This window comes from Anomaloglossus baeobatrachus, chromosome 1 (assembly GCF_048569485.1).
Source record: "Anomaloglossus baeobatrachus isolate aAnoBae1 chromosome 1, aAnoBae1.hap1, whole genome shotgun sequence".
Lineage (NCBI taxonomy): Eukaryota > Metazoa > Chordata > Amphibia > Anura > Aromobatidae > Anomaloglossus > Anomaloglossus baeobatrachus.
Genome location: NC_134353.1, coordinates 798,309,677 through 798,321,711, shown reverse-complemented (window position 1 = coordinate 798,321,711; position 12,035 = coordinate 798,309,677). Strand labels below are relative to the sequence as shown.

General features: G+C 42.9%; 1 protein-coding gene across 3 annotated transcripts in view; it reads right to left on the bottom strand.

Moving 5' to 3' along the window:
- MCC (MCC regulator of Wnt signaling pathway) overlaps positions 1-12,035 on the bottom strand; it is a 498,291-nt gene that overhangs the window by 29,949 nt on the left and 456,307 nt on the right. For all 3 annotated transcript variants that reach the window (XM_075325006.1, XM_075325007.1, XM_075325008.1), the window contains one exon: positions 5,906-5,997. In XM_075325006.1, coding sequence (XP_075181121.1) covers positions 5,906-5,997 — 92 coding nt within the window. The remainder of the gene's footprint in view (positions 1-5,905; positions 5,998-12,035) is intronic.

The window sequence follows — 12,035 nt, the reverse complement described above, 5'->3', positions numbered from 1 at the left end:
GCAGTGGTTCCAGTTCCTGGCTTCCTGTCAGAATTGCTCTGCTCTAGGACCAGTCTGGAACACAGCTGTTCATATGAGGGATGATGTCTCAGGAAGGGGCAAATCCAATACGGGGAGAAGGGGGGCATTATTCTGTATGGAGGACTATGTGGGGCCCATTATTTTGTATAAATGACTATGTTGGGCCCATTTTTCTGTATGGAGGACTATGTGGGGCCCATTATTCTGTATGGAGGGCTATGTGGGGTACATTATTCTGTATGGAAGGCTATGTGGGGCCTATTACTCTGTATGGAGGACTATTTGGGACACATTTTGTATGGAGCACTATTTCTGTGTAGACGAGTATCTGGGTCCCATTAATCTGTATGGATGACTAAGTGGAGCCCATTAGTCTGTATGGAGGACTATGTAAGGCCTGCAACTAGGGCCCGCCCCCCCACCTTTGTCCAAGTTTTTAATTTTGGCCCTAGGTGTAGTGTAGTTTGACATGCCTTGAAAAGAAGATAGAGGGTTGTGTCATTTGCCACCTGAAGTCCATATTCCCTGTGGAAGATGGACTGATTTTTCACAGTAGATGATGACGTTCAGGAGGCAGCGGAGAAGAGTCTGATAAGTGGGGAAAAAAGTTGATTTCTATGGAAAAAAAATAAATACTAAGTTTCTTACAAAATCGCCAGCACTATTTATTTAAGCTGTTTATTGTAAGTACAGTTCCTTTTTAAGCTTACCAGACAGGGTCAAATTTTACTTTTTTAATGCAGGGACAAGAAAAAAACCCAAATACCATGTTTATTATGTACTAGCTGTAGAACCGTTTGTCTCCCACTCTTTGTATGTGTGTCGCTGTCTGTCTGTCTGTCTCGCTCTTTCCTTGTCTGTCTGTTTCTATCTCTGTCTATATTTGTATCAGTCTGTCTCCATCTCTGTGTCTGTCTGTCTCTATCTCTGTGTCTGTCTGTCTCTATCTCTGTCTCTATGTGTGTCTGTCTCTCTCTTTGCAGGGCTGTCTCTGTCTGTCTCTTTCCCAATCTGCCTCTGTCTGTATCTGTCTGTCTCTCTCTATCCGTCTCCCCACTGACATCTTATTACCTCACACATAAGCTTCTTATGCTAACAGTTTATTTTGTTCCTATAGCAACCACTGACAGTTGCTATTAATAGCCTATAGCTTGCAGCTCCTTTCAGTTTAATGGAGGCAGGATTTTTGGAGAGTAACTGTAAAGCGTGGGTTTAAATCTTCCCGCCCAAACATCATCTATGACGTTCCCTAAGTCACATGGAGTGTCTGTGCAAAATTCGTGATTGTAAACGCGATGGTGCGGATTCCTTTAGCGGACATACACACATACACTTAGCTTTATATATTAGATTTCAAATTCTAAACTTAATTTGAACATGTTATTCTCTGATGACTCATTTCCTTTAAAACGGTTGTAAATTTCTGAACAGAGGGTAATCTTAAAGGGAATCTGTCATGTCCCCACGCACTATTTAACCTGCAAATATAGGGTTAATCTGCAGGTTATTAGTGTTACAATGCTGTCCAGCTGCCTTAATTGAAAGCATGACTACTGGTGGAAAATTAACTTTATTTCTCCTGGGAGCCAGTGACTTTTAATCATTTAAGCGTGTGTGTCCAGAGCGGGGACAGTCATCACTCACAGTTTTGTGACGGACTTTGCTGTAGAGAGGACTGTCAATCAAAGCGTCAGGGCACAGCCACAGCTCACTGTGTACTGAGTGGTAACTGTAGCTGCTTTGGCTATGCCTCTAGACTGAAAGCCGACGGCTCCTGTGAGCAATAAAGTCCATTTTCTCCAGGTTAGCATCACTTTTAATAAGGCAAATAGACAACTTTGTAATGCAATTAGCCTATAGACTAACTTTATATATGCAGGTTGAATAGCATTTGGGGATATGTCTGGATCCCTTTAAATAGATTATTTCTTCATAAAAGTCCCCTTTTTACTTATCTGTAATATTCTTTACACATTATAAGAAAAACACCTCTCTTACTGAGTAAAATGTTTTAAAAAGACAGGTTCCACTGGAAGAGTGTCTAGAAGGATGTAATATGTATGTATTTCTATCTATGGAAGACAATTACATTACTGATCATATTAGTGGGCTACAGTAGATGAGAACAAGGAGTGTTCAGTTGCTGGATCTGCCATATTCTATACAAATGCACATCATATAACATCTTTTAAATGTGAGGATAATCAATTAAGAGCATACATTTTTGACTGGCAATTATCACATTTATTCCTTATTGATTTAGGAAGACGCAGATGTCAGATACACTGGGTATGATTTATCGTGATACAGCACATTAAAGGATTTCCCCTGGTCACTGATGCACTATAAATAACAGAAGACAATGTAAGAATACACTCCGTCTATTGAGGACACGTCGCTCCCACTGTTTGATACTAAGCCAGAATAGTCAATGTGGTAACTTCTCTCAGTGTGTAGCAGACATCATAGACGTGACATACAAGCCAACAGTAAACATCTCTATATGACCTGCCAACTTCTCACTGAGCTGAACTGCAGAAGCAGATGTTGTGATTCCACCGGAGACGCTTGTCGTTCCCAACGGCTCATTGCATTACCTCACACGTGTAACAGAATGCAGCGGTGGAGACTTTCTGATTAAAGGTTTTCTCTTGTAATATGCAATTGTTCCGCTGTCATCGCTGGCAAATCACTGTTATAAAAACAACAACTGTAGCAACAAACACAGGAGATAAAGCACTAATCTGGAACATGTGCTCTGCTCATTACATATGTGGTGATGAGAAAAACAGATTTCATGGATTCCGGCTCCAATCTCCAGACTGTCTCTCATACGTAACCTTTATTATGTAGAATACTACCACCTCCAATTCTCACTTACAACATTCTCAGGGTCTTCTTATGAGAAACCCCAAATCGCCTGAAGGAGTGAGGGTGTAAAGCCGGCCTACACATTAGATGGCTGACCGCCATCTCAGCTGACTGACTCGTCCATACACAGGAGTGCTCGTTCGACTGAGCGCTTCCATGTTCTCCATGAGCAAGCCTAGACAGCTGGAGGAGACCAATGTGATCGTCAGTCTGAAGTTGGACATGCAATTCACATCTCTCTGGTGCCTCCACACAGACAATCAGCAGGTTTGGCCGTCATTAGTTTAAAGGGAACCTGTCACCAGTTTTTTCGGTATTAAACCAAAAGTATCACCTTCTGTAGCTTCTGGGCTGCATTCTGTCAAGGTGCACCTTGTTGCTGACTCCCCTTGTAGAGCCCAAAAGTAACTTTATAAAATCTGACTGCCACGTATGCTAATGACCTGTTCGGGTAGGATGGGTGTGCTCATTTTCAGCTCCTTTCCCTCCTTCTACCAAAAACCGAGCCAAAAACATAGTTGCCCTTGCGCAGGCGCGAGATTATGGTTGGCGATGTGCATAACCAAAATCTCGCGCCTGCATAAAGACCTCCCCGGTTCGCACGAGGGCAACTATGGCGGCACGGTGGCTCAGTGGTTAGCACTACAGCCTTGCAGCGCTGGGGTCCTGGGTTCAAATCCCACCAAGGACACCATCTGCAAGGAGTTTGTATGTTCTCCCTGTGTTTGCATGGGTTTCCTCCGGGTACTCCGGTTTCCTCCCACACTCCAAAGACATACAGATAGGGACTCTAGATTGTGAGCCCCAATGGGGACAGTGTTGCCAATGTGTGTAAAGCGCTGTGGAATTAATAGCGCTAAATAAATGAATAAAATTATTATTATTACTATTATTATTAGGTTTTCGACTCGGCCTGTGATGGGGGCAGAACGAACTGCGCCTGCGCGAGCCGGGAATGACTCTGCACAGGCACGAGATTTGGCAGAGCAACGTGGATGATGACGGAGGCGCCATCCACGCCAATCATGAAAGGAAGACGGCGAACAAGGCCAGAAGGAGGGACAGGAGCCGAAAATGAGCACGCCCATCTGACCCGAACAGGTCATTAGCATACATGGTGGTCAGATTTTATAAAGTTTTTTTGAGGCCTGCAAGGCGAGTCAGCAACAAGGTGCACCTTCACAGAATGAAGCCCAGGAGCTGCAGAAGGTGATACATTTGGTTTAATACCGAAAAAACTGGTGACAGGTTCCCTTTAATGCTCTGTTCATATGTCCATTAAACTTCTGTTGTAAACAGATCCAGTAATTGGATAAAATGGATTCATTAAAAATGGACCACAAACTGACAGCATTTTTAACGAACCACTAGCATTTTAAACCAGATCCTTTCTAAAATGGATACCTTTTAACTTTCCGTTTCACCCCTTTCTTAACATATTTGTTGTTAACCAAAGCATATTAATACAGTTGAAAGTGACAACAGGACAGACTGGAATGTATGAAAAATGATTTGGAATCCAGCAATTGAAGAGTGTAGGGCTGTTTGGTATGGCTCAGAAAATGCCAAGCCTAATTATGTCTTCTAGCTCACAAGTCTGTTGATACAGTGTGTCCACCTCATCTCTAGAGATCAGCGGTTCCGTGGAGGTTCGGTGGCAGCAAACGAGCTGTGCCTCCACTGGTTCGAGCTTGACCCGAACCCCAGAGCAAACCACTGATTGACAGTTTGAGACTCCGCCCACATAGAGCCAGCCATAGGCTGATCACTTCTAATGGAGGGTGAGCGGGCTTTTTTTAAAAAAAAATTTTGGGGTGCACGCTACATCTAATCACGCTGATGTTACCCCCAGTGTGAGCTGTTCAAACACTGCAAGCAGCTCGCACACGGCTAAGCACCAAGTGTACTGGAGCACAGCAATGCACACGCGAGTGAAGTTCGCACGTAAACCGTCAGAACTCAAACTTTGATTTTTTTTAAGGTGGTATTCGGTTCGAAAACCGAACCTCAGAACACTCATCTCTACCTATCTCTTCACTTTCACAACCATCATTTTCAGCACTAGCAATAGCCATACTGATTTACTATTCCATTTTCTCCACTTCACCTCGGAGCTTTCTCTGAACACCAATGCAATGCCTTTTGCCCTACAATCTCATTTTCATTAGCATACACAAAATATTTGTCACTGTCTTTTTCTTTGGTTTCTAGTTTGATCATTTATTTTTTTCCCCAATCATGCGCAGTAAAATTTACAGCATCCGTTAACTGAAAGCAATTCTTTAGACGTGTGTATTAATTGCCGGACACAAAGGATCTGTACACCATACTTTTTATCTGGCAAGAAATGCCAATTCATGATGGATTTGCTCCAAACTAATGACACTTTGGGACATTACCTTCCCCATTTCAATGAATGGATCCAGTACTGGATCCTTTAATTTCTGTTATTGCAATCCCCATACAGGTAAAAAAAAAAAAAGTGAAAATAAATACCAGACGTGAACCTAGCCTAGTGTGTATGGGGTCCTGAAGATATGCTAAAGACATGGCACACTTATCTGCAACATAAGCACATGGCTGCGGTCACACAAGCAGTTTCTGACACAGAACTTCAGCTAAAGACGAGCATTATCAAAAATAAACTAAAGAACATTTTTGAGACATCTTATAAAGTGAAGCCCAAAAAGATCCACAATGGACCTACATAAGAAAAGCTGTTGAGAACACTGTCAAGAACTATATTATCAGATAAATGCTAGCTAGACAACCGAACTCTTCAAAACCAGATTAGAAATAATGTCTGGGCCATAGTATATTCCTTAAAGTATGACATATCTATGTATGTAATGGAAGCTTTGAGGTATTTCCAATGCCATATAAGCGAATTAAATTATATACCACATTGCCCTCTTAGTTCTGGTCATCAATCTCATACAGATTTTACAGATTTGCGGTGGTCTCATCATAGGCACATTTACAACAATTCTTTAACACCCATGCCGGATCTTACCTTTTCAGTGCACTTGTGAGCTCTGTCGCTAGTTCACCATCATTGTAAGTTCTTAACTCAGACAAGGACAAGGATGTTCCGTCTATGGAATCCTATGGAATAACATTTATAAGGATTTAGAAGGTTTTCTTGTTTAGCTATTATGAACCATAAGTATAGACACCTACTGTATATCAATCATTGACACACGAAGCCAACACTATAACTAAAGTCAATAAAACACGACTAAATGAAGATGTTAAAAGCTCATGAAGACAACATACATGTTAAAAATATATGATAATGAATATGGCACAGTGCACCATATCCCGGTCATCTGTAAACCACTTCAATATTTTACAAAACAGTGCTTACGTTTTACGGAGGTGAGGAAAACATGCTGCTATGAAAGAATACCTTAAAATTTAGAAGTACTAATAGTGTTTATCAAGTAACAAAATGCAAAGTGAATGAACAAAGGACAAACCTAAATCATATCAATATTTGGTATAACGACACTTTGCCTCCAAAACATCAATGAATCAATTCTTCAAGGTACACTTGCACACAATCTTTGAAGGAATTCAGCTGCGAGGTTGTTCCAAACATCTTGGAGAACTAACCACAGACCTGTGGATGTAGACTTGCAAAATCCTTCATTTAAATAACAAGGCCAAATGACTTAGTTATGCACAAAAGCATAGTTCCTGGGGCATAAAACAGCAGAAGGTACACTGGACTGATGAATCAAAATGTGACTTTTTTTGGCTGTAAGAGAAGACAATTTGTTGGCAAAGGGATGGAGAGTGGTACAATAATGAGTTTCTGCTGGCCTCCGAGAAGCATAGTGGAGGTCCCGTGCAAGTTTGGGGCCCCATAGCGCACTGATCTCAACATCATGGATTCTGTTTAGAATTACATGGAGAAACAGAAGGATTTGCACATGTCTACTTTATTAGAAGAACCTTGGTTAGTTCTCCAAGATGTTTGCAACAAGCCCCCTGTAAAGTTCCTTCAAAAACTGTGCACAAGTATAACTAGAAGAATTGCTTCTTAGATGTCATTTTGATAGCAAAGGGTGGTCACTCCAAATATTGGTTTAATTTAAATCTTTCTTTTATTCATTTCACTTTGCATTTTGGTAATTGTGAATAAAAAATAAACACCACTTATTTTTTTCACAGTATTTCTTCCACATCTGCCAAAAACTTTTGCACTGTAGTGTATACAGCCTACAGTAACTGACTTATCAAGTCATTTGTATAATAGATTCTACTTATAATTAAAATACACAGGAGTATATTTACTAGACAAAATACTACAGGAAAGTGGCACAATTGAGGTACACCATTTCGTCCATTGCTGGACAACACCTTATTAATGGCCCAAGCGTGCAGCACAAACAATGTCATTGACTGTTGCCGCCAATTAGAGGCCGCTGATCAGCTGTACCATTCACATTTACATTCAATTCCGTCCTTCCGCTTGAACAGAAATGTGAAGGCTGCAGTCGATTAAGAGCAGTCTATTGGCAGCAGCAGTCATTCGACATTGTTTATGTCAGGAGAACAGTGGGAATATACGGCTGAGGTGTGTGTGCGGTCCGGCAGTCGGGAATGAACATTTTTACATTTAACCTCATAACGACGTCCGTACGACTTAAAGCGGCGGCAAAACAGGGTACTTATTTTGTTCCGCCGCTTTAAAGCGGCGGCCCGAAAAAACCCTGTAGCGCCCCCCAGTGACCGAAAATCTCGAGGGTTTCAGCTACCGGGGGTAGCTGAGACCCCCCAGATTATAAATCGGGTGTTTTTTTTGGACCCCGATAATGTGATCGACGGTATACACCGTATACCGACGGTCACATAAAAAATAAAAAAGAAATGGCCGGTAAAACTGATTTCTTTTTCATCTGACATGATCAAACATGTCAGATGAGAAAGAAATCTAAACCCCTAGTGCCCTCAAAGCCCCCGGTACCGGAGAGTCCCACCCCCACCCCCCTCCGGAGCAGTCAAAATGGCGCCGAAGCGCACAGAAAACTGCCGCCGGCGCCGGCTCTGCATTCATTTCCCTCCGATCTGAAATGATCAAACATTTCAGATCGGAGGGAAATGTCCTCCCCCTGACCTCTCCTCCGGTCCACCGGAGCTCTCTGGTCACCGGAGCCCCCTCCGGTTCTCCAGAGCCGCCCCCCCTCCGTCCTCCGGAGCGTGGAAGATGGCAGCGCGCAGCGCACAGTAGCACACGGCCGCATTCATCCTGCTCTTTCTGCCACATGTGACATGTCACATGCGGCAGAAAGTTGTCCCCAGGTCCCGCTAGGTCTCCCGCCGTCCCCCCGCGTCCGCCCCTGGTCTTACGTTACCTGGCTGGTGATCCGTCCCGCGATCACGCCGCCTCCTTCTTGAATGCTGGCGGCGCATGCGCAGACAGCGGCTGTCAGCTGGATCCCTGCAAGCAGGGACGCTGACGTCGCTGCTGCACAGGCTGCTCCACTGTGGACCGGGGGAGAGTGAGTGCAGTAATCTGCAGCCACACTCCTCACATGGAGAGACTGCTGTTCCAGAAAATGGGGGGTACGTTCTGTGAGCGTGCCCCTCATATTCTGGAATGAGGTTACTGCAGGTCATTCTGCCCTAAGTTGGACCGGGGCAGTGTGAGTGCAGTATTCTCAGATTAATCTGCAGCCACACTCCTCACATGGAGAGACTACTGTTCCAGAAAATGGGGGATACGTTCCCTGAACGTGCCCCCCATATTCTAGAAGGTCCAGAGTCGGCGTGGGACCTCCAAAATGGATTACAGCGACCGGAATTTCTTTATTTTCAATAAATTGGTGAAAGAGGAATGTTTCGGGGAGTGTTTTTTCAAATAATTTTTTTTTTTGTCTTTATTTTTTTCTAGTACTGACTGGGTTAGTAATGTCGGGTATCTGTTCAGATGCCGTGACATCACTAACCCCAGGGCTTGATGCCAGGTGAGATTACAGCTGGTATCAACCCCATATATTACCCCGTCTGCCACCGCACCAGGGCGCGGGATGAGCTGGGGCGAAGCGCCAGGATTGGAGCATCTAATGGATGCGCCACTTCTGGGGCGGCTGCGGCCTGCTATTTTTAGGCTGGGAAGAGTCCAATAACCCTGGCTCTTCCCACCCTGAGAATACCAGACCCCAGCTGTCCGCTTCACCTTGGCTGGTGACCTAATTTGGGGGGGACCCCACGTTTTATTTTTTTTTAAAAAAACACCTGGGGAGCCCTCCAAATTGATCACCAGACAAGGTGAAGCTGTCAGCTGTGGTTTGCAGGCTACAGCTGTCTGCTTTATCCTAGCTGGCTATCAAAAGTAGGGGGGACCCCACGTCGTTTATTTTAATTATTAATTTTTTGGGGGGCTAAATACAAGGCTAGGCACCCTTTAGTGCCACATGAAAGGCACTAAAGGGCGCCAGCTTAGAATATGCAGGGGGTGGGACGTTATATATGTTTGACATCTATCCATTCATCCATTGTAGCATTTTAGGCTGTGCACCCACAATCGGGATTTGCAGCGTTTTGGGCGCAGAGTGTTTTCCCTGCGTCCATAGCGCTGCATTGTGCAGTAGAAGCACAGTGGAAGGAGTTTTAGAAATCCCATGCCCAATGTGCTTGCCCAATGTGCTTCTTATCTCCGCAGCATACACTGACCTGTGGTGCAGCTTCCCGAGCCTCAGCATGTCAATTTATGCTGTGGAGACAAGAGTGTTCTCTGCAGGTAGCATAGAGCTCCACAGCGGCCTGAACCCAAATCGTGGGCATGGGCAGCTGCGTTCTCCCGTGACAACACTCACATCTCTGCAGGAAGGCTGACACTGTGTACTAGACGCCGTGTCGCTGGATCATGGCCACATAGCCTAAAAGTGAGACATTTGTTGCTACAGCAACATTTTTGTGAAGTACCTGTGGATTCAAAATGCTTACTATACTCCTGAATAAAATCCAGTTTCCAAAATGGGGTCACTTGTGGGGGGGTTCTGCTGTATAGGTACCCAAGGGGCACTGCAAATGTGACATGGTGCCCGCAATTTATTTCAACTTTTCCAGAATTCAAATGGTGCTCCTTCCATTCCAAGCCCCCCCATTTATCCAAACAGAGGTTTTTGGCCACATGTGGGGTATCCCTGTGCTCATAAGACATTGGATAACAACCTGTTGGGTCCACGGTTTGTTGTTGTCTCTTGAAAAAGTAAGAAATTTGATGCTGAAGCAACATTTTTGTGAAAAAAATGAAAATTTTCAATATGGCAACCTAAGCTTATCAAATTCTGTGAAGTACTCGTGGATTCAAACTGCTCACTATACACCTAGATAAAAGCCTTGAGGTGTCTTGTTTCCAGAATGGAGTCACTTGTGGGGGACCGCCACTGTTTAGGCACCTCAGGGGCTCTCCAAATGCAACCTGGCGTCCGCTATTGATTCCAGCCAATTTTGCAGTCAAATGGCACTCCTTCCCTTCCGAGCCCTGCCATGCGCCCAAACAGTTGATTTCCACCACATATAAGGTATCGCCAAACTCAGGAGAAATTGCACAATAAATGCAATAAATGTTATGCTGAATTTTTTCCTTTTACTCTTGTAAAAAAAAAAAAAGCTACCTGGTTGAAATAACAATTTTGTGGTAAAATTTTTTTTTTTTTTTTTTTTTTTTTATGGCTCAACGTTATAAAATTCTGTGAAGCACCTGGGGGTTCAGGGTACTCACCAAACATCTAGATAAATTCCTTGAGGGGCCTAGTTTCCAAAATGGGGTCACTTGTGCGGGGTTTCTGCTGTTTAGGTACCTTAGGGGTCCTCCAAATGTGACATGGTGCCCACAATCTTTTTCAGCCAAATTTCCTTTCCAAAATTCAAATATTGCTCCTTTCGTTCCAAGCCCTCCCATTTGTCCAAACAAAGGTTTCAGACCACATGTGAGGTATCACCGCGCTCATAAAAAAGTGGTTAACAAACCTTGAGGTCAAATTTTTGGAATTACCTCTTCAAAAAGTGAGAAAATTGATGCTAAAGCAACATTTTTGAGAAAATTATTAAAATTTTCAATATGACAACGTAACGTTAACAAAATCTGTGAAGTACCTGTGGATCTAAAATGGTCACTATACCCCTAGATAGAAGCCTTGAGGGGTCTAGTTTCCAAAATGGTGTCACTTGTGAGGGGTTTCTTCTGTTTAGGTACCTTAGCGGACCTGTAAATGCAACATGGTGCCCGCAATCTATTTCAGCCAAATTTGCTTTCCAAAATTCAAATATTGCTCCTTCTGTTCCGAGCCCTCCCATTTGTCCAAACAGAGGTTTATGACCACATGTGGGGTATCGGTGCGTTCATAAGAAAGTGGGGAACAAGTTTTGGGGTCCATTTTGTTGTGTTATTTCTTCTAAAAGTGAATAAATTTGGGTTAGAGCAACATTTTTAGGTAAAATTTAATTTTTGCTTTTTTTCATTCCACATTGCTTTTGTTCATGTGAAGCACCTGAAGGGTTAATAAACTTCTTGAATGTGGTTTTGAGTACTTTGGGGGGTGCAGTTTTTAGAACGGTGTCACTTTTGGGTATTTTCTGTCATCTAGGCCCCTCAAAGTCACTTCAAATGTGATGTGGTCCCTAAAAAAATGGTTTTGTAAATTTTGATGTAAAAATGAGAAATCGCTGATAAACTTTGAACCCCTCTAACTTCCTAACAAAAAAAAATTTTGTTTCCAAAATTGTGCTGATGTAAAGTAGACAAGTGGGAAATGTTATTTATTAACTATTTTGTGTCACAGAAATCTCTGGTTTAATGGTATAAAAATTCAAAAGTTGAAAATTGCTAAATTTTCAAAATTTTTGCCAATATTCAATTTTTTTCATAAATAAACGCAAAAAATATTGTCCTAAATTTGGTACTAACATGAAGTCCAATATGTGACGAAAAAACAATGTCAGAATCACCGGGATCCGTTGAAGCGTTCCAGAGTTATAACCTCATGAAGTGACACTGGTCAGAATTGCAAAATTTGGTCTGGTCATTAAGGTGAAAATTAGCTCCGTCACTAAGGGGTTAAGCAGTCCATTACCTACCATGGACATTAATTGAAAGTTGTGCAGTAATGGACAACTACTTTGCAACCTCG